The 24,547-nt window shown below is 38.4% G+C and overlaps 1 protein-coding gene across 1 annotated transcript in view; it reads left to right on the top strand.

The window, feature by feature from the left end:
* The window catches only part of SLC9C1 (solute carrier family 9 member C1), a 3,253,894-nt gene that overhangs the window by 2,020,217 nt on the left and 1,209,130 nt on the right, over window positions 1-24,547 (top strand). The window contains exon 15 of the mRNA XM_044066060.1: window positions 10,966-11,154. Coding sequence (XP_043921995.1) covers window positions 10,966-11,154 — 189 coding nt within the window. The remainder of the gene's footprint in view (window positions 1-10,965; window positions 11,155-24,547) is intronic.

The raw sequence follows: 24,547 nt of genomic DNA, 5'->3' as shown, positions 1-24,547 counted from the left end.
TAAACATGTCTTTAAAGGAAAGGGAGTAGGACAAACCCAGAGTCATACAAACCCTTAAGTCTACTTTCATGTTGTGGGAAATAATGGACAAGGTAATATTGGCTAAGCTATTGCCAGAATTTGAAAGGTTGGGATGTGAAACCATATATCAGCATGCATATATTGAAAATAGATCTATTACCACCTGTAACATGGTGTTCTGTAACAATATAAAAACAGCTATGAATGAAAAAGTGTGTGGCAATGTAATTTATATAGATTTAACTTCAGCATTTGACAGGTTCATACACAAAACATTGATCAATAAATTACAAAAACTAGGTATTGATGTACTCTTGATAAGATAGATAGCTGCATGGCTTACAAACCGAACACAGCAAGTAACATACAGCAACTGCACAGGTGAAATTCTTGGCTACAGTCAGGGTATCCCACAGGGGTCTGTCCTAGGCCCATACTTGTTTAGATTGTATCCTACAGACCTATTTTTTTTCATCTGAGGTGTTGTACAGTCTCTATGCAGATGACCTGAAACAGGGTAAACTGATTACATGTGTTACAGATAGGGCATGTCTGCAAAAGAACTTGACTAAATTGACCATTTGGGCACAGGAGAATAATATGTTGATAAATACATCAAAAACTAAGCACTTGAGATTTGGGAGACATAAACTGAAAGGTGAATATTTAATACAGCTCACAGTGATTGAAACTGTAGATTCATTTAAGGACTTCGGTATATGGGTAGATCCAGCTTTGAGTTTTTCTAATCATATCAACCAATTATTTAATGATAGCTATAGAACTATAGGTTGTATGAAAAGATTTATTAAGTCTAACAAATCAGAACTGAGAAGTCATTGTTTGTTAATTACATTAGACTCAAACTTGAGTATGGAATAACAATATGAAAGCCTTATAAGAAAACAAACATAAGTAAACTGGAAAGAGTACTGTGGAAATATGCCAAGGGCATCCATGGTGTGAAAAGTTAAGTTATTATGAAAGACTAAAATATCTGAACATGTACAGTGTCTCACACAGATATTTAAGAGAGGTATATAGGACATTTAGAGACAGCTACCTCCGGGAATGTATGGAGTTATCAAAAAGTAGTAGAGAATCATTAGACAACCTATGTAAAAGATTCTATAGGAATGAGAAGTGTGCTAATTGGTTCTCTGAGAGAGCAACTGATGCATGGAACAGTTTACCAAATTACATTAAAGCAAGCACTAGTTTATATATTTTAAGAAAAGCCTGGACACTTATTATGGGAACAACTGTTTTGGTATATTGGCAGGCTAGAAGGGCATTAATGCCTGTGCTTGAAATATATGTATGTATGTAAATGCCCACAAGAATATTATCTCTTCCTGGAGATTTTCCTGAAGATTGATTATCCATCACTGTTTGTTTCTCATGTTTTCCTGTCTCAGCTTTAGTTGGTGAGCCTCGTCTACCTCTAACTTTAGCACAATTAAGTCTTCCATAAATATTTAATTTGTACTCTTTCTTGAGTTCCACATTGCTCTGCTTTGTACAGATTTTCATAAAATTTCCAGAATATCTCTAAAAATCTCTACAGGATCTCTTGTTATTTTTCTTGTTATAAGCTCCTTAAGTTTAGCGATAACCCTTTCAACATTCTGTGTCCTAAGTCATTCTACTAAATGTTTTTGTGCTGTGGAATTATTATAAAAAAAATAGTTGCTTAACTGCAATCTTTCTATACTCATGCATATTATCAATATGCTCACTTATTTTCTCTTTAGCACTCTCTGTTTCTTCTCCTCTTGTTCTGTAAGATTCCCCTTAGTCTGCAATACTTTAACCTTTGTCAGCCCCTTTAAATAATTTCTATTATATTTAACCATATCTCTTTCTCTTTTATTCTGTCCCTGTTTTTAAACTCCATTTTTATTTTATCCCAGCTACTAGCTATAACTTCTGAATATATTTCTATTTCACTAAAAACTCTCCAATAATTTCCATTACCCATTCCTTAAATCACTCTCTTTTTAACAGGTAGATGGGAAAGTTTCAGTTCTTATTTTTTCTTCATTACTCTAAATTTTTATCTTAGTTTTATCTGTGCATGATCAGACTTAGTTATTGGATGTGTGTTGAAGCTTTCAGTTAAATATACATGTTCTTGTGAAATGTAATTTCTGTCTAGTCTAGTGCAGTTATTGTATTTGTGGAATAATATATAAATAATGTCCACGTTTTTACTACTGATTTCACATCTTTCATACCAAATCTGTTCATAAATTTCTTTAGAAATCTATCTTCTTTTCTTATAATGTCACTTTAGGTCCCTCTGATACATCCTCATTATTGCAAATCAAATTCTAGTCTCTACCTATAAATAATATTTCCTGCTGAAAGCTAATTATTTCTCCGAAAATTTTCTTAAGCTCCGTAGTAGCAGTTTTTAGTGGAATATAGATACATGCCATTATAACCCTCCTCCCTTGCCAATGACCCCTCACAACCACAAATCTACCATTTTTTGTCTTTTTTCCTCATCAATCACTATTGGTGCCCCTCTGGCAATTACAATAATGACTTCCCTTTTCATCTGTCCCTGATATTCTGCTGAATATCCATTCTGAAATCTCCTCTGTGTCAAATTCACATGTTCATTTCTTTCCAAATGTGTCATCTGCAGCAGTGCTATTTGCACTCTGCATTTCTTAATATAATTCAGTACTCTTTCCTTTTTATCTATACCTGTAAAGCTTTCACATTCCAGGATAATATGGATGTTATAGCCATTGTGATAAAAAGCTATTTTCCCACCTATTATACATGACAGTTTTTTATGTGTATTTCCAGCTTTTGTGTTACATGCATATACTAATGTTTGGTAGGTTGATCTTTTGTACAGTTGTTTGTTTGTTTTTTTTCATCTCCATTTGAACCTGTGTCACATTTTCAAGACTTTTTGTTTTAATAAAAACACTCAAACAAAAAGCAAATGCAAAACTTCCCATCCCATGTTGACTTGGAACAAACAGACACACACACACAAAAACTATATACATCTTCAAAACATGAAGTTTATCCCTCCAGAAGGGAACAATTGACCCAAATTGACAACCGTACCTACAGACATTATCTAACCCAAAAATTAAGATTACCCATATTAAAGCATACTCTACAGCCAGTGCACCCATATACTCTGATTGCTGTCTGTTCTTCTCTTATCCCTCTTCCCTTACCAGATATCACAAACAGCTTGTGTGCTTTCATAAAGCATTGTCATTTAGCCCTAAGAAAAAGTAGAGTGGTTATCTTTATATAAAACTAAATTGCACACTGCTCTGTTAACTGCATTAAAGTATTAAGGCTGCTAGGGAGGTTTTGCCTTTTATTCACTTTACAAAATTTCAAACTTATTTTTTCACTGAACTCTTTGCCAGTGTACCTTTAAATTCTGTATTTCAAAAATTCAGTTTAGCAATTCAGTTCAACAAAGAATACTCAGAATTCTTAATATTAAATGTTTGCACCTGCAGACATCTTGATTCCGATGAACATCTGCCAGTGGAAAACAAACAAGCTAATATCTTTGCAGTTGTAAGAAGCTTAGCATTTTCATGACTTTCATAATTTTGTCTTGTTTTTAAAGCTTACATGCTTTCAAAAACAGCTGTTTATAGCTTAAGCAAAAGGTAGTAATCTGGGTGTTCACCAGTGTAAAATAAAAAAAGAAAATATTCTGATTCTACATGTAATATAGTCAGTGCACTTTTATACCCCACCAGCTCAAGATCACAGCATACAAACATTAAACTTACATTTGTCCAATCTTTTTCTCTTGTTATACTGTAAGACCTATAGTTCTTACAACTAAAAAAGTACTTGTTTACTTTAATATCTTTAACACACACAACAGTCACTGAAAAGACTTCCCCCACATTTAAAATAGTTCTGACTACACAAAACTATTTTACTGTATATAGCATGTATTTCATAACATTAAATGTTTTATAGAAATACTAGTAAGAACATAAATTATTTTACTTACAGTTGATTTTCCCCTCTTTAGTGTCCTTCTGAACATTAATGATATAAAGTGGGGTATATGCTTTGTAGTCCACCCACAAGTTTAACAAGATCAACAGAAGTCTAGTGTTTTTCAGCCATTTTTTCTTGCAAAACCATATTTTACAAATATGATGCTCTGTAGTCTTCCATTTATTCACTAATTTCAGAGTAGCCGGTCTTCTACCTGTTCATTTCCATCTCCCAATACCAGACTCTGGTTCAAGTCCAAGGTAGTGCTGATTCTTTTAGTCAACTCCTGTGTTTTTTTTTTTTAATTCTGTCTCTGGAGCATTTTCCTTAAGAACATTGGAAACATTTTCAGTGGCAAAGTCTCTCTATGAATCTTACCATCAGAAGAATGAGAAGTAGAGTCCCTTTCTGCTTGCTGACTCACTTTTTATTCAATAAACTTTTTTTGTTTCCTCCTTCACCTGTTCTGCATCAAAAAATGACTTTTGATCCTCCAGGAAAAAACACTGAAGACATCTGGATACAGCAGCTTTAATCTCACACCCACCTGTTAACATTCTCTGATTGCTGGGGTAAATTTGCTTTTGTTCTGACTAGTGTTCAGTGAGTAATCATTTGCTACAAACTTTCTGCTGTCTCCAGTTTTTAATGCTTTGTCCTTTTCCCACAGTTTTGCCAGGATCAACTCTTTCTGCTGGTATGATTGCATCTTTACTAATACAGTTCTGGCTGCTTTCTCATAGGCAGGTTTGGAGCATATACTCAATATTCCTTTAATTAACAAATTCTGATGTGAAACACCACTCCAGTTGCTTATTTGTGCTTTCATAAAACGAATGCAGTCGGTTCCTTCCAGTTTCTCTAGTACAGCAGAAACTCTCAGGTTATCTCTGTGTACTGTCTTCTAACTCTCCTATTTTTTAAACCATTCCTCCTGAGAAACCTCACATTCAGCCAGATATTTCTTCATGTCAACCTTTGCTTTTTTGCAATTTTATCAGTTTATCTGAATGGCTAATTAAAGCTTCTTCTATGTTTTTTAGCAGCCTTTTGTTATTTGAATCACTATAGTCCTTCAATGTTTCATTTATTTTAATCACCTCTGGATACATCTGATTTATTTTTTACCTCTAAATTACTGGAAGTCATGTCTTGAACCAAAGCTGAAGCTTGAACTGCTTTTCCTGAACAGCTGAAGAATCCTTCCTGGACAGTGTTTTTTCTTCACCTTTTCTGGTTGATTTTCTTTCAGGTTTTCCAACTTTTTTTATGCTGGCATCCAGGCAGTATATTTACTAGCCAGTAATTGAATTTTACCAAAAAAAAAAAAAAAATTCACTGGCACCCTTTTTTCTCCGTTTCTGTTTTCATGCTGAGAGAGTTGAAGTTATGCTGTTGGTCAGTTTGCTGCCATCTTGGAAGTCCAAGAGGGGAAAACTGTGAACATAATTTATCAACCAGGATGTTTACTATTGCTTCAGTATCAAAACAGATACTGCCATTCAGTTCAAGTTCAGTGCAATATTTGGCATTACTCCTAATACACTTGAAAAAGTCTTGTGATTATCATTCAATGGTATAGCTACTTTTAATCTGTATTCAGCCTTACTCTTCCTAATGATGCATTTAAGATCCCTGAAAACCAGCTAATACTCTCCTTCTGACTGATGGAATTTTTCTATATGTAGCATATAATTTTTGCTTCCTTCGATAGTTTGTTTAGCTGAGAGCTCCACCATAAGGGTTTACCGTCTGAATTTCCCACTATACATATGTCTAATGAGTGCTGACTTACCTATACATTGGTTACAGTCACAGTAAATACCATGAGTAAATATAGTAGTTTTTATGGTTCAGATCTTCAGGATACAAGGTACTTTTGAAATTCCTAATGTCATTATATAGGACTATCTAGTTGGTTTTGGAGTATTGTCTGAATGTAGTTCAATTTTGGGGCAATTTGGTACTAATTCTGCAGGAAAAGTTGACAGTCTGTTGGTCAGATTTGATCAAGTAGGAATATATTAATAGGACTGTAAGCAGAGAAAGCATTTATGAGGACAAGGTCAAGTACATGTCTCCTTCCCCTGGAAACTTGGGACAATTTTATCTAGGTATTTGGTATTAATTAAATCTAGGATATGCTGTGCATATGTACTGCTACTTGATTAAAGTTCCTAGCTGATGGATGTATAATTGAAATCACCAAGAATTAGGGTGTTGGAATTAATACATGTGGCATCCAACTTATCCTGCTCCCTTCTACTGTTTTCAAGTGACACTGATATGGATCTGTAGTTGGCAAATATGACATTATTAAATGTGCCCAAAATATGAAGGAGTTGAAATTCAGAATCTTGAAGTATTTGTTGAAAATTAACATTTGAAATGACAACAACAATTATGATGAATGATGAAGTAATCATGTATTACCATAATATTTTTATAGTTTTTACATACTGTGTTGCCTATGCATATAAACTTGCATTCTGGATTCTGTCATGTTACATTGACTGGTTAACAGGTATGGCTTTTGCACTCAGTGGAAATGGCATGTATATTTTGTACTGCTGAATGTGATATAAAATTATAAAAAAGAACTTAGGGAAAAATAAATTATTACAAGTAGTAGTGAGCTTATATTTTATGAAGGCAGCTGACACATCACAGATAGTTTTTCAATAATGTCTCTTCCTAAGATATACAAGTATTTTATTTGCTGTTCATTGAGCATTAAGCTTTCCAACACATCCCAGGGTTCTGAAGAGCTATTGCTTGGGATGCTACCCAGTGTAGTGATTAATTATTGTTATAATCCATCTCAAAGTATGACAGCAAGTCTGAGTAATGTACTGTCCTCAGCAGTAGCTCTTAAGCAAACAACTGTCTCACCCCTAGATAACTCTGATTGCTGTAACATCTTTTATACAAGTTTTAGTTTTTTTTGTTTGGTTGATTGTATTTAATTATTTTCCAAAGTTCATCAAAAGTCCTTAGGCCACAGTCCACACTTGAACCAAACCATTTCTGTTGTGTGACCTTCTTTTGGATCCAAAGCCTAAGAACTTGTCTGAATAAATAAAACATAATATGCTAGATCTGGTTTAGAAATGAGGTTGGTAAGAGACATATAAGACTCAAGCTGAAATCTTTGGTACTGCTGGGGGATTTGACACTGGTGCCAGAGAAAATGATTTTAAGTTATGTCCATAAATAATGATTAACTGCTGTAATATTTCTTTCTTGAAAATTTACTGTTGAGGTGAATACCTCACTCATCTCTACTGTTAGCTGTCTTTGCATTTTCACCAATTTATAATAATGTATTTTTGATTTAAGGTACACAAATCTTGTGAAGAACCTAGCCACATGTAATCTTGCCAAAATAGAGATAATCAGTATATTTCTAGATATGAAGAATTTCTTAATAGTGACAGACAATAAAAAAACAGACTCATTCAAGTGCTTCATTTAACAGGGATTTACTAGAAAAACAGAGCTTCCTTATAAAGCGGAAACTGTCAAATGTGGTACTTTCTCATTTAGTCTCATATCCAGACAATGCTCCAAAGTCATATCAAAAAAGGGTGGCTTGAGTCTGGTGGGTTGTTACACTCAAATTAATAAAAAATAGCACAAAAAGGCCCTATGTAGAAAACAGTGTTATTAGCCTTAGATATGAGTATAACAATCCACTGATTTTGGTATACTGCCAGTGAATTGATACAGGCAAATAATTCCTTGAAAAAAAGACCTTTACCAAGTGTGACATGTGAAAGGATTGCTGGGTACCATTTTCACAAGTTGCTTGCATTGTTGTTTTTTACATTTTGAATATCAAACCATCCAGACTAATCCTGATGGGCTTAGCCACTAAGCAACTGAATCTGGATGCTATAAATCACATCAAAGAAATTATAGCATGTTCAAGGCTAGTAAGTGTTGCAACCATTATACCTTGCCAGTTCGCCTCTAGTTTGTAGTTCCTTCTCAAGAAGGGCTATGCCAGCCCTGCCTGGGGTGAATTTATGAATACCCGTCCAATTATCCAGGTTCTGTTTGAAGAAAGATAGTGTATCACACTGCTGTATCTGTAGGGGAAGTATTACAGAGGTGAGGGAGATGTTGAGTAATGAATCTGTCTCTTTACCTTCTTTTATTGATCTGCTGAAGCAGGTTCTAATCTGTTGATGTGGCATTTTTGGGACTGTTTGATTTTCTTACAGATAAATTAAAACAAGATCAAACAGGAAAATGAATATTTCCATAGTCTGTGAAATCAGGACATGCTAAAATAACTATTATACAATGACCCCCCATTAATATTCCAAAACGTGCATGCTGATTGGTCACCATGCCCATTGTAAATCCGACTTATACTAATGGAAAAGGTCCGGTCGCCCGGACTTTTTCCATTAGTATAAGTCTTCATTTTTTTGTGTTTTTGGTAGCAACGGAGAACAGAACAGCTCCGTTGCTGTAATCTCACTATGTTAAACAAGTTTAACATAGCGAGATATCTTAAAAAAAAACAGCAACAAAGATCTTCCTTTCTCCGTTGCTTTTTTTAAAGATATATCGCTATGTTAAACTCATTTAACATAGCGAGACAGCTTTAAAAAAGGGAACGGAGATCTTCCTTTCTCCGTTGCTTTTTTTAAAGCTATCTCACTATGTTAAACTCTTTTAACATAGCGAGACACAAAGCACCAAAAGACAGAAAGAAACTACTGACCAAACTGCAGAAGTGTGCGGACCAGATACTCCACAATAAAACCACTGGTATATTGATGCTGTAGAAAATGCTGGTAGTCCACAAAGTAAAGCAAAAAAGTTTATTGTAAGACAATAGAAAGCTGGTAAACGCTTTCGTCCTCAACAAAAGAATTTCATCAGACAAATTAAAATCAAACACAGAACACATTTTAAAGACTCCCTTTCTGCTTCATATGATAGTAGCCACTCCCCCTAAGTAACAAAAATTTAAAAGGGCAATAAAAACTGCGATGTCAATGACAAAAGGTTAAATAAATACATATTACTAGATATAAAAAATATAGAAAATATATAAAAAAGATCATCCACTTCACATTTTTTTAAAAGAGCAATGAATAAATATATAAATAAATATATAAATGTATAAAGAAATAATCATCTATTTAAAGCTCTCAATTTTAAAAGGGAATTAATAGAGAGATATTCATTTAAACCTGGCCAGTTGTTCACATTTAATAACAACTGCCAGTATAATTCTCTCTTTTCTAGTAAGGCAGACCATGCACCTCTCCTGATATCCATCATGACACCATCAATAACAAAAAACTTTAAAGTGTGGTCACTGTTCTCTGAGGTATGTTTATACAAAGCATTTGTCTCTTTGCCTGTTCTTATTTCATACAAATGTTCATATGTTCTGTTTTTAAATTTTCTATCAGTTTTTCCAATGTAAAAACAATCACATAGGTTACAGAGGGCACAATAAATAATACATTCAGAGTTACAGTTGTACTTCTTTTTGATATGAATGTTGTTGATCATAAATACTGTTCCTTCCTTTATAAAGGGACAGTAACGACACATACCACATTTCAACACAAGTCCATTCAAAAAATGATTCACAGCATATCCTTTCTCGAAAAAAAATTTCAAATTTCTACCTTTTCTAAAAATAACAGTAGGTTGTTCATCAATATGTGTTCTGATATTTTGGTCATGTGTTAGAATTGACCTATTTTTACTCAAAATATGTTTAATATCAGGACTATCAATCATGTATGTAGAAATGAATGATGTATTATAATCTTTTCCTGTAAAAACAGAGTTGAGGGGTGCAACATTCACTGTGTGTGTTACATCCAATGAATCCTCAGATAAAAGAGGTATATAAAAATTTATTTTTCTCTTATTTACTACCTCTAAAAGGACATCATTAACAAGTCTCAAAGGGTAGCCCCTCTTTAAAAACATATCTTTGCCCTCGTGACCAAACCACACCAGCCATGGGTAAATCCAGCATTACCCATACCCAAGCGTGGGTTATTGCTTAATTATACAATGACTGGCCATTAATATTCAAAAAGGTACACGCTGATTAGTCAGCCCAACCAGCGTGCTCATTGTAAAATTGAGCATATAACAATAGAAAAAAGTCCGGTTGCCTGGACTTTCTTCTATTAATATATGCTACAGAACTTTCCCGTTTTCTTGATTTAAAAAAAAAATAAACTTTTGAAATCTGAACAGTTCACAGGTATGGGCAGGACGGGCTAGAGAAAATACAAGGAAAATCAGGAACGTTATGCAAAACTAAAGAAACATATCTGATTATTTTTCTATTTTCTCTGCCCCATCTCTCTCATACATCTGAACTTTCCGGATTTCTTTTTCTTTCTTTCTTTTTTTTAATTAAAAAAAAAAAAAAAAAAAAAGCAATGGAGAGCTTTCTTTCTCCATTGTTCCTTTCCAAAGCACTGATGTACTGTGTAAGCATGGGAATGTAAGTCCCATAGGAATGTGCAGTACATCAAGAAAGCCCCTTGATACCAGAAAAAAAGTAGAAGAACACCACAGTGCCATTATACAAAGACATTATTTTAGAAAAGTAAGTAATTTTTTTCTTAAATAATGTCATTGTATAATAGCAATTACCCATGGCTGGGTGTGGGTAATGCTGGATTTACTCATGTTTGGCTTTGTGTGGTCATGAGCAACCACACCAACCATGGGTAAATCCAGCATCACCCACATCCAGACATGGGTTATTGCTATATTAAGGTATTAGGACTATTCTGCTGTAAATGTGTTAACAGTTATATTCTTTAATAATTTCAAGTATCACTGTTTTCATGTATTGTGTAAGTAACCAAACTGCATTCAGCCTTAAAATTGGTGTTTCATTGCATCAAAAAGATTTATTGATATTATTTTTCACTTACCTAGGCTTCGGCAATGAGAAATGAATATATATCCAATCACTGGAACCAGTTTGATATACTCCTTATAGTAATAGGAATGATAGACATCATTATTGATCGCCTGCACAGTCATGCAATTATTGGCATGCATGTGTTTAGTACCATAAGAGTATTCAAGGTGTTCCGCCTCATAAGAGCATTGCGTCTTCTCAAGGTAAGACAAGATCAGTTTATAAATATTCATTTATGTTAGCATAAACAATAATTATACTACTTTTAACATAAACAGTTTTAGCAAATAACTGGTCCTGTTTTTAAATTCTTATTAACCAAAAGGATAAATACCTTATCATTATCTTTAGGATGAACATTTCTTGTTCTAAATATCTATTAACTGCCTATGGTGTGTGCACACTTGAGTGTGTCTGTGTGTGTGCAAAGAGAGTCAAAAAGAATGGACAAAATAGACTGCATTACACTAAAGAGACAAGACAGATAGACAGACAGATGGACATAGAGACAACACTCAGAGAACAATTGTGTACAGTAATCCTTAACATGGCCTTTCTTGCTAAGAAAAACAATGCTTCCAGGCATTGTACTTTAGCAGTATACCACCTATGTGAGTTAACACTGGATCTAATGTTGTCGTTTTCATTCATTCCTCAACTGTTGGGTTCAGATCTGATCGGACTTGGCTGCTTCTTCTGACTCGAAGAACACTGAAACTCTCAAGCTCCTCCTTTTACCCATTATGCCCTCATCACCTTAGATACCTTAGATCTGGTTTGCCATCATAGATTCAGACGTGGTGGCTGAAAACTCTCGAGTGACCTCTAATAGTTCTTTTTGAGTTAACAACTTTTTGACATATAATTCTAATAATTTATATATCTTTCAGTCTTTTTTCCACTTTATTTTTTGAAAGTTATCTCTAAATATTTTTCTGAATACTCTTAGAGTAATCCTTCATATCATTGTTGGTATACTGTCTTTAGTACCTTTTAGTACTCCCTTTTTTACTTACCATTGTTGGTAATTTCTTGCCTTTACTATCCTTAAAAGAAAACATTTTTTTCTAACTTGCTGTTCCTTTCTCCTTATTATGTCTGACAAACCATCAGGGTTTAAAAAATGCATGGCCACAAAAATACCCTACTCAGATGCACATGCATTTATTTTTTAGGGCCTTCTCACCTAGACTCTGACTAATATTTGTAAAGGGTTTAATACCCGTGCTTTGATGGACCAAATGAATAAGTTGAGTCTTAGTGGCTTATTGCCCTCTAAGCCTGCATCTACATTCTTTGGGGCTAAAACCCCCAAATGTTTAGACAAAAAAGAAGATTCTCATACTAAAGAATCTTGTAAGAGATCTCCAGCTTTGACAACATCTGCTACTTCAGCTCCGTTATCCGAGCCTCCTTTAAACAAGCCAGAAGTCAGATCTGATAGCTTTGGATCTGAAATCTTGATCCAATAAATCACCATGGATCCATTCACCTCAGTTATTGCTGGATTTGATCACTTCTCCACTGCCATCACCCTTTTTGGCACAATCTCCTCGGCACCATTCAAGACCTTCATCCATGGCCTCATCCATTCAATTTTTCAAGAGCCTTACCAAAGCTAATGTGGGCAGGATGATGAGGAAGTTTCTCAGGATGTGGATACAAATGGGAGTTCTTCCAGCTCTATCCCCATCAAGTCTGGAGACCCTTGTTAGCACTACATCTGTGCTTTTGGCTACTTTTTGATCTAACCTTTGGTTTCAGAGCCATTGGATTGATAGTTCTAGAGTCTTCTGCCTCAGATCCAAAGATGTTGGCATCTTCAACTCCAGTGGTGTCTCTGAGTGGTCAGTCATCAAGTACTTCAGAGCTAGATGATTCTCAGAGCTGTAGCATCAATGCCAGCACTGGGGTGTTGGATTCAACTCCAAAGTTGTCAGAGCCATCGCTACCCCTCGGAGCTTTGGCACTGGGCAGCTTGGCTCTAACTCCCTCATTGAGCAGCTTGGCTTTGGGGCAGCAGGAACCAATGGTCTGAAAGCCTGCCTTATTGGATCTGTTGGTGTCTCTTTTTCCAAGGTTTTCTGTCTTCAAGGTAGTGGAGAAAGCTTTTTCTGTTCCTAGAGTTCAGACTTCTCTTCCCTGTTCGGCTCCAATTTCCCATTTCCATTTGATTCTGCATCCAGAGCCTCAGTCATCTGCTCCACTGGGACAGCCAGCCTGAACCAGTCTCCAGACTGTCCAACAGGGTAAAGTTATCTCTTCTGTTATGTCTCTGGAGCATTCCACTTAGAAGGCTCCTAGGAAAAGGAAGTGCAAAAGGAGGCACTTAGACTGTCTACAAGAGTCTGTCACTGAAGACATTGACTTTGATGAAGGAGAAGGGTTGCAGAGATCACTATCCACTGATGTCTCATTTGGTGACATATTAGAACTCCTAAAATAAAGGGATGGTTGGCCCCCAGATAACCCTTGCCAAGTGGAGATGGTGTTCCTGGAGGCTTTTGGAGCTGTCCCATGTACCTCCTGTTTGACTCCGCCTGTCAATGAGCTCATTGATTTAGTTTCTCAATGGGTGTGAAAGGAACCTGACATGACAGAACTGATTCCCAAGAGACCAGATTAGATCATGGCATCAGCAAAGGATAGATCACACTGGGGTAAAGGAGTACCCATTGATGCCATGGTCATAGCACTGACCACTAAAAAGGAACTGGCAGAACAAAGTTCCTTTGTCCACCCCCCCTACACTTCAGCAACCTTTACCCTTAGGTCATTGAATTATTTGGCACATTTTATAAGACTCAAGAAGGATTTGATTAAAGAACTTTCAAAATCCCTCTCTGGGACCATATCCTCTGTGGTACAGAGTACTGTTGCCTCACAGCTGGCTACCCTACAATCTATTCTGAATTCATTCATGAGGCTTATCTCCCATGCAGCTGAAGGTTCCTTACGGGCAGCAGGTTTCAGGTGTTACCTTCAGAAGACATGCCTGGATGTGCTTATGTGATTTGGCAGAACCCTTCAAATCTTCTGTCATCAGTGCTCCTTTTGATGAAACCTCATTATTTGGCTCCAGAGTTAAAGATACACTCTCTTAAGTGTGAGCAGGATGGAAAAACCCTATCTGCTGTGGGTGTATGTTTTTCTAACCCCCAATGGTCCTTTTCTAGGAACCAAAGAAGCGGACGAAAAATGTGGTTCAAGAAATCCCAGGGTGCCTTCCAAGATCCATGTGGTGACAGTTCCCCCAGGAGCAGAAGATGGAAGACACCATCCACGCAGCAGAGGTTGTCCGTGTAACCAAGGAACTAGGGATTCCTTCTCTGACAAATCCTATCAGCTCTCCTGAAAGGAGGCCTGACATTCCAGCCCTGGAGGCAGATGGAGGTCATCTATCCCTGCACTAGAGAGCCTGTTTAGAAATTGCAATAGATTCATGGGTGCAGAGGATAATGTCCAGAGGTTATACAATACCATTTTTCCATCTATCCCCATTGTTCTCAAAGAAGATCCCTATGTTCCCCCCTTTCAGAGGGAAGCAGCAGCACTAGAAATAAACAAGCTGTTAGAAAAAAAAGAATCATCCAAGAGGCACCACCAGACCAGAAAGAGTTCCAAACTTATTCAAGATTCTTTTTAGTGCCAAAAAAGACAGGGGATTGGAGACCAATTTTGGACCTCAGCAAAATGAATCAATGGGTTCAACATACAAAGATCCAGATTGTCATGGTTCAGTCCATTCTACCTTTCCTGGACAAGAACAACTAGATGTACTTGATAGATCTTCAGGATGTGTACTATCACATACAAATGAACAGGCAATCCAGGAGATATCTATGCTTCTGGCTGGGAGCCAGTAATTGCCAATTCAGAGCACTGCCCTTTGGTCTTACCACAGCTCCCAGGATGTTTACAAAGTGTATGGCAGTTGTTGCAGATCACTTGAGACTACAGGAATTCCGGGTGTTTCCATATTTGAATAACTGTCTCCTAACTGCTCCGACCAAGCATCTTCTAATCCAGACTCAGGACTGCTTACTCCAGTTGTGCTCTCTTCTGGGAATCTCTGTTAGTTATAACAAATCTCAGCTCAAACCAACTCAGAATTTGGAATCCATCAGAGTTTTTTTTCAATACAGTCACTCAAATAGCCTCTTTTCCTCTGTCCTGGATTCAAACAATTCAGTCAAAAAGATTGTTCAAAATCATTCACTTTCTGTCTGATACTCCAACTACTGGGATCTACGTCAGCAGCAATCACTCTTGTACTGCTGGCAAGGCAGCATATGAGTATGCTTCAATGGACACCTGCAACCTAATGGTCTATTATCCAACAACCTTTATTCAGTTAACTCAAAATAATGTAAGTTTGCAAAAATTACCTTCTGTGGTGGATCCATTCCAATCAGATATAAGAAGACCATCCCTTTGGTCTCCCACTGGGGGACACTTCCTGGGAAGCATGGTCCAAGGCACATGGTCCCCTGAAGAGGCCAACATGCACATCAATGTTCTGGAAATGAGAGTTGTCCTCCTAGCATTGCAGGTTTTTCAAGAAGCTCTTCCAACTGGAACTATTATGATTCAGACAGACAATAAATGTGTTTTTGTGGACTTAGAGAAAGCAAATGGCAGGGTGCCTAGAGAGGAGTTGTGGTATCGTATGAGGATGTTGGGAGAAGCAGAGAAGTATGTAAGAGTGGCATGGGATATGTACAAGGGCAGTGAGACAGTGGTAAAGTCTGCGTTAGGAGTGATGGATGCATTCAAGGTAGAGGTGGGATTACATCAAGGATTAGCTCTGAGCCCTTTCTTATTTGCAATGTTGATGGACAGGTTGACAGATGAGATCAGACAGGAGTCGCCATGGACTATGATGTTTGCAATGACATTGTGATTTGTAGTGAGAGTAGGGAACAGGTTGACGAGACCCTGGACAGGTTGTGATATGCTCTAGAGTGGAGAGGAATGAAGGTCAGCAGGACTAAGACAGAATATATGTGTGTGAATGAGAGGGAGGACAGAGGAATGGTGAGAATGCAGGGAGAAGAGTTGGTGAAAGTAGATGAGTTTAAATACTTGGGATCAACAGTTCAGAGTAATGGTTAGTGTGGATGTCAAAGGAAAAACTTCAAAGACCAATACACGTAAGGTTCAGGTTAAGGCACTTTAATTCTTGCAGCAAGGAGACAAAAACATGCATGCAAAAATACAGAGTTTGTCTAACTAAAATCAGGAAGAGAAGCCATTCTTATAATATTCTTACAAGACATTGCCTACTGAAGCTGACGTAGTAAATTACAAGTGTACAATATTGTTTTTCACAGCAGATGTTGCTCATGATTTTCTGCTGACATAACATAACATTTCTAGATTCATGAGAAAACTTTTGAAAAATAACATGGCCTTGGAGACCAGCAGCTAGTTGCAATTATTTCTACAGTGCTGTGTTACATTTCCAGGTACTCTACTCATTCGAGCACAAAGCAATCACAGATTATAGTTCATATTCTTCAAGCGGTCTTTATTCTACTTTATCTATTCTTCCTGCAACTATGTATGTTCTCATAACACAGACAGGGCTAATTGTCTAAGTTTAATAACATTATAGAAAGCAGTATTGTTCTATTCATTATTTTCCTAACCAAGCAGAAAATCATCTGCTTCTCAATACATTTCCTAAGACATAAACAAGATTTTAGCTGCGCTGACAAAATACAAGGTCAGAAAGCATTTGCCATTAATATGGATTTGTTCAGCATGAAGCAGAATAAATGCATCAACCCTTTTGGGCTTCTAAAAAGCACTAATACACACATATTAATACATATTTTTCTAACAGTGGAAGAAAGGTGAAGAAGAGAGTTTAGGCTGGGTGGAGGGGGTGGAGAAGAGTGTCAGGAGTGATTTATGACAGACGGTTACCGTAAGAGTGAAAAGGAAGGTGTACAAGGTGGTAGTGAAACCAGCTATGTTATATGGGTTGGAAATGGCGGCACTGACAAAAAGACAGTAGTCAGAGCTGGAAGTGGCAGAATTAAAGATGTTAACATTTGCACTGGGTGCAACAAGGATGGACAGGATTAGAAATGAGTATATTAGAGGGTCAGTTCAGGTTGGATGGTTTAGAGACAAAGCCAGAGGTGAGATTGCATTCGTTTGGACATGTGTTGAGGAGGGATGCTGGGTATATTCAGAGAAGAATGCTAAGGATGGAGATGCCAGGTAAAAGGAAGAGAGGAAGGCTTAAGATAAGGTTTATGGATGTGGTGAGAGAGGACATGCAGGTGGTTGGTCTGACAGAGGAAGATGCAGAGGACAGAAATAAATGGAAACAGATGATCTACTGTGGCGACCCCTAATGGGAACAGCTGAAAGAAGAAGAAGAAGACTATGTCAGTAGTCTGATACATCAGAAAATAAGGGGGAACCAGATCTTACCCTCATTTTGGAGAATCTATGACAGTATAGCAATGGGCAATCTCATTCCATCATTTTCTGATAGCAATGCACCTTCCAGGGAAATCCATCGTGACTGCAGATAAGTTAAGCAGGTCTATTCTAATGCCTCATGAGTGGCCTCTAAACATGAGGATGGAGGGGAGGATTTTGGGTCTATATTAAAAGACAGAAGAGGTGTTTCACCGAACACCTCTTGGTCGACACATAAAGAGTGAATGCACTAAAGTGTGAACGCTCAAAACAGTGATTTCTTTCCCTGGGAAAGAAAACGATAGCACAAACACAGACACACACACACAAACACACACACACACACACACACACACACACACACACACACACACACACACACACACTTTCAGACATAACATGGGGGGCTTTACCTCACCAACTAAATATACCAACTCCGAGATCGTACTACAGTGAGGAAAGGAGCAAACACATGGGGATGGCCAAACAATTTCTTTCCCAAGGAAAGAAATTGCTGTTTTGAGTGTTCGCGCTTTAGAGCGTTCGCTCTTTATGTGTCGACCAAGAGATGTTCGATGAAACACCACTTCGGTCTTTTAACATAGACCCAAGGATTTTCCTTTGATGGGGCCAACCATGCTGTGATCTGTTTGCACCTCCCCTCAACAACAAGTGCAGCAGGTTCTTTGCCCTGATACTGCCAGTTCCCAAGAGACACTCTAGTTGACAACTGACTATCCAGTTTCCTTTACGCTTACCACCTAATACCCCAAATTCCCAGATTTTTCCAGAAAGCTTCCCAACTGGAGAGCTTAGTTATCCTCATTGCACCTAACTGGCCTCATCAGGTCTGTTTTCCCTTCCTCTGGCCTCATCTTCTACATCCGCCATGGATTCTGGATCCAACTCCAGACCTACTGTCTCGCCCAACTGACATGACTCATCCAGACATCTCAGGCTCATGTTGGCCACATGGTTTCTCCAGTTCTATTGATTGCTACACAGCCCAGACTCTCCTCCCCTGTCCATCACATTCTATTATCACCCCATAAAGCTTTCGCTAGAAAAATTTACAAAAGTAAGTGGAAAAGATTTGATCTGAAATTGTCATTTTCATTTATTCTTCAACTGTTGGGTTCAGATCCGACCCCAGGATCTGACTCAGCTACTTTCTACACCTTGTGGCACACTGAATCTCCTGAGCTCCTGTCTTACCCATAACGCACTAGTCACCTACCATACCTCAGATCTCATTTGTCACTTTCACATTTGGACATTGATCACTGTTAGCTCTTGAGTTATAACTTTTTTTCATGAGTAATATTACTTATCCTTATTATAACTTATTATATCCTTATTATATTTATTGTAACCTACTTAATATTAATAAATAAATAAGTACCACCTCACCTATTTTGCCTCCATCTGTCATCCGACCTTTGGTTTCAGAGCAGCTAGATCTGAGAATCCCAGACCATCTATATGAGATATGAAGATCCTTGTATCTTCTACATCAATACCATCTCTGACTAGACCGTCTCTAAGCACGTCAGAGCCGGATGACTCTTGGAGCAGTAATGGTGGCACTGGATCCAAGATGTTGGAGCCAACTTTGAGATTGTCGGAGCTGTAATGGTGACTCTCGGAGCAGTAATGGTAGCACCGGATCCGAGATGTTAGAACCAACTTCAAGATTGTCAGAGCTGTCTCTACCCCTTGGAGCCTCAGCCCTGAGGCATTCTGCTTTCAAGGTAGTGGAAATAGACTTCTCTGCTGCAAGAGAAAGGACACATCCATCTTCCTTGTCTCAAACTTCCCAGACCCAGTTGTCTTTGTGTCTTGAGCCTCAACGTCCTATTCCAAGGGGACAGCCAGCTCAAAGTCTCCAGGATACCCCTCAGGGTATACTGAAATCTTCCTATACTTATCTGGAGCATCCCACCGAAGAATTCCCTAGGAAGAGAAAGTGCAAAGGGAGGCATTTAGACTCTCTTCAAGAGTCTGTCACAAAGAATACTGATTTCAATGAGGGGGAAGTGTCCTCAGGATCACCAACTAACATCATCTCATTTGGAAACATATTAGAGAACCTCAAATAAAGGGGTGGCTGGTCAGCTATCAACCCTTCCCAGGAAGGAATCACTATTCTTGGAATCCTTTGGGGCTGGCCCATCTATCTCCTGGGTGACTTCACCCACTGATGAGCTGATTGATTTGATCTCTTGATGGGTGTAGAAGGAATCTGGTTCCATCAAGCCAACCCCCAAGAAACCAGGCAGGATACTGGCAACACCCAAGACGGAATTCTAGACCAAAGGAGTACCAGTTGATGCCATGGTCATAGTGGTGGCCATGAAAAAGGAACTTGCAGAACAAATTTTTTCTGTCTATCCCCCTAACAGAGAGTCTAGGGCATTGGGCTCATTTGGGAAGTATATATATGCTTCAGTGACTTTTGCACTTTGGTCGCTGAACTATTTGGCACACTTCAGCAAACTCCAGAAGGATTCATTTAAAGAATTCACCAAATTCCTCTCCAGGACCACTATTTCTGAGGCAGAGAGCTCGATTGCCTTACAGTTGGCTACCCTACAGTCCATTTCAAATTCATCCATGAGGCTAGTCTCAGCTGAAGGTACCTCAAGGCTGGCGGGTTCAGGCATTTCCATTAGGAGATGTGCCTGAATGCACCTGTATGATTTCATGAAGCCCTTCAACTCTTCCTTCATCAGTGTTCCCTTTGATGGAAGTTCTGCATTTGGTCCCAAGGTTAAAGACATATCATCCAGGTGTGAGCAGTATGGTAAGACCCTGTCTGCTATCGGCGTACATTTTTGACTCCTCAAAGGACCTTTTCCAGGAATTAATGAGGTAGTTGAAAAATGTAGTTCAGAAAGTCCCAGGGTCCCTTCCATGATGCACGTGGAGATAGTTCCCCCAGGGGCAGAGGGGTATTTCTAACAGAAGACATCACCCATGTGGCAGAGGAGGCCCACAGAACCAAAGGTCTAGAAACACTTTCTCTGATAGATCCTACCAGTGCTGCTGAAAGGAGGTCTGATTGTCCACCTCTGGATGCAGTCAGGAGTCGTTTATCCCTGCACCAGAGAATCTGGCTAGACATTATAAAAGATTCAGGGTTTAGAGGATTATTTCCAGAGGTTATATAATACCCTCCCTCCCACTTAACAGTGAACAAAATGCCAGATGTTTCACCCAGTCAGAAGAAAGCAGCAGCACTAGAAATAGAAAAGCTGCTAGAAAAAAAGAGTCATCCAAGAGGTTCCCCAAGACCAGAAAGAGTCCAGAACTTACTCAAGATTCTTTTTAGTGCCAAAGAAAAGAGGAGACTGGAGACCAAGTCAGTTCAGTACTCAAAGTTCCAGATGGTCACTGTTCAGTTTATTCTGCCTTTTCTGCACAAGGATAACCCAATGTGCTCAATAGATCTTCTGGATGCATATCATATAAAAATGAAAAGACAATCCAAAAAATACATATGCTTCTGACTGGGAGTCATTACCAATTCAGAGCTCTGCCCTTTGGTCTTACCACAGCCCCCATGGTGTTCACCAAGTGCATGGCGATAGTGGCAGCTGACTTGAGACTGCAAGGATTCTGGGTGCTTCCTTTCTTGGACGACTGGTTCATAACTGTTCTAACCAGGCATCATCTGATCAAAGCATGGGATTATGTGATACACCTATGCTCCCACCTGGGAATCACTACCAATCACAGTAAATCTCAACTAGAACCAATTCAAATACTAGAGTTTATCAGAGCTTTGTTCAACACAGTATCTTTGACAGCCTCCCTTCCCTTACCAAAGGTACAAACCATATGATTCCAGGTCAAAAAGATAATTCAAAATTTCTGTCTCTCAGCTTGATTGATTCTTCAAGCATTGGGGTCAATGTCTGCTGTGATATTTTTGTTTCTGTTAGCAAGATACCACATGAGAGTTCTTCAGTGGACTCAAGTGACTAAGTTGTCTATTCTTCATCAGCCCTTATCCACCCAAATCAAGATAACTCAGGCTTGCAAAAATTACCTCTTTTGGTGTATTCACTCTGTTCAGATAATGCAAGGCCACCCCTTCACTTTCCCTCAGCCCAAGGCCATAGTTACCACGAATGTTTCCCAGATGAGGTGGGGGGACACTTCTTGGGAAATACAGTCAAAGGCACATGGTCCCCCGAAGAGGGCAATACACATATCAGTGTCCTAGAAATGAGATCTGTCCTCCTAGAACTGCATGCCTTTCAAGACACTGTCCCCTCTGGCACCATCGTGATTCAGATGGATAATATGTCAGTAGTTTGGTACATCAACAAATAAGGATGAACCAGATCTTATCCCCTGTGCTGGGAAACTTTGAGAGTGTGGCAATGGGTGACCTCATCCAATTGATTTCTGGTAGCAATGCACATTCTGGGGAGATCAGATGTGATAACAGATATATTAAGCAGGTATATTCTAATGTCTCGCAAGTGGTCTCTCAACACAAAAGTGGCGGAAAAGATATTCCATGAATGGGACTAACCTTGCTGTGATCTCTTTGCATCTCCCCTCAACAAGTGCAACAGTTTCTTTGCTCTGGTCTCCCACCGGCAGAGAATCATTGAGAGATAATCTTCTCCATGATTGCCCTCCCACGGTCTCCTCTACACCTTTCCCCCAGTACCACTAGTCCTAAAATTCCTTCTGAAATCATCTTGATTGAAGAACACAGTCATCTCTATTGCTCCTTATCGACCTCATCAGATTTGTTTCCCCTTTCTTTGGCCTCATCTGCTTCTCCCAGCATGGATTCTCGGTTCAGATCCAGACCTCCTGCCTCATCTGACAAACATGATACACCTGGACAACTTAGGCCTGAAATTGATCACATGGTTTCTCCACTTCCATTAATAGCAAGACAGCCCATGCTCATTTCCCCAGTCTGACACATTCTTTTTATTTTGTTTATTTATTTGACATTTGTTAACCAGGTTGGTCCAACTAAGCTGCAATCCCATTTTCAGTAGAAACCTGAGAAGAAAAGCTCCAGGTTAAATAGACACAAACATCTTTAAAAATATAGTACCAATACACAAAACGTATTTATGAAATAGAGTACAATAAACATAACATAAAAAGCTTGTAGCAAAAATAAAATAAATATGAGAGCAATCCCTTTTTTTTTGTAAAATAAAAAAAGACTTGGTCGTATTAGAGTGAAGAAAGGAAAGATAATCTCAGTGTTAGAATACAGCAGAAAGCATGGATTATGTTAGTATGCGACATATTTTAAGGGAAGATGTACCAATAGAGTTAAATTATAATATAGAGAAGATATTGTAAAGCCTAATTTATAAATGTATACATGTATTGTAGTAGCCTAGTGTGTGAAATTGACTCAAAATTAACAGTGTGTGCAGAATAAAAAGGAATAGCAGAATCTAGTAATCATATACAGAAATAATTGGAGAAATAATTAGAGAAATCTTCTTTTATCACCCCACAAAGCTTCAACTACAAAAAATGTCAGACGTAAATGGAAAAAAGGTTATGTGGGTGCAGAAGAATAACATTGACCCTTTTTTAGTGCAAGTACCTAAGGTTCCAGAGTTTTTAGCTACAATTTTTAACAAAGGTGCTAGTTCTTCAACTATTAAAGTACAACTAGCTGAGATTTCTAATTTTCACATTGGAGTAAACAATTTGTCTTTGTAAGAGGAACAGTTCTTCTTAGATCCCTTTTTTAAGATTGTACTCCACCATGGGATTTTAATTTAGTTTTATAATCTTTGACCCAATCTCCCTTTGAACTGTCAGCCAAATGTGAATTGAAATTTTTAACTTGAAAGACTGTCTTTTTAGTGGCCATTATATCTGCTAGAGGTTTTGCAGAACTTCAAGTCCTATCTTCTAAACTTCCTTATTTGATTTTTCATAAGGATAGGGTATCATTATGAAGTAACCCATCTTTCCTTCCTAAGGTGGTGTCAGAATCCAATATTAATTAAACTATCAATCTTCCAGTTTTCTTTCCAAATTTTTCAAAGGAGAGTGTATGCTGCAGTGTGAAAGTAGCGGACTCCCAGGTCAGACTGCCCACCAGTCACGAGTGGAGTCCCACAGAGATCAGTCCTGGGTCCTCTCCTGTTTGACATCTACTTCTCAGAAGTCCAGGCCAACACGGAGGGACTCTTACTGACCAAGTTCACAGACAACCGTAAGCTGGGAGCCATTATTAACTCCCCAAGTGATGTAGACATCCTACAGAAAGGCTTCACTGAGACCAATGACTGGTGTTGAAACCATGGCCTTAAGCATAATGCCAAAAAATGTGTCATCATCCTCTTTGAAAAAAACTCAGTTCTCCCTAATTACCACATCGATGGCAGCCCACTGAACACTGAAGGCACTATAAGAGATCTGGGGACACAGGTTGACAGCAACCTCTCCTTCGCTCACCACATTGCCACTGTGGTCAGAAAGTCCTTCTATGTGGCACATCTCATTACTAAGGGTTTTCCATCCAGGAAGAAAGAGGTTATCCACCCTCTCTACACTTCCCTCATTAGGTCAGTCATCAAGTATAATGCCCCATTTGGCATGTACCTCACTAGCCACCTGCAACAGCTGGAAAGGCCACAAAAGTACCTCACGAAGTGGATCCTAGGCCTTAAACACATGTCCTACATGGACAGACTCAAAAACTCCAGCTATTCTCTGTCTCATATCGTCTACTAAGAGGTGATCTCTGCTTGACTTACAAAGCCATGTCTGACTCAGCTCTGTTAATAATGCTACATCTAAAGAAATCACAATCCCTCCACACTACACGCTCCAGAGACCTCAACCTCAACCTCATTACCACAATCAACAGAACAAGCTGGAGGAACAGGTTCATAACCCAGAGACTTCCCATGCTCTGGAATAGACTTCCCATACATATCAAGAAGAGCACCTCACTGGCTCTCTTCAAGAGAAATCTTGATGAGTGGATGGGAAAGAGAAGGTTCACCCTGGAGATCACTGCAGTGGTTCTACTTGATAGAGGCACTGGGAACTAACATCGGGTGTCACGATGCCAGGGCACTTCTATGGGCTAGGCTTGTAAAGGCTCCAGGGCCATTAGCCTAGTACACACCTATGAGCCTATGAATCTGT

This window comes from Protopterus annectens, chromosome 3.part0, assembly GCF_019279795.1.
Source record: "Protopterus annectens isolate FY-2018-M chromosome 3.part0, PAN1.0, whole genome shotgun sequence".
In the NCBI taxonomy this organism is placed as follows: Eukaryota; Metazoa; Chordata; order Ceratodontiformes; family Protopteridae; genus Protopterus; species Protopterus annectens.
This window is presented reverse-complemented; position numbering and strand designations above follow the sequence as displayed.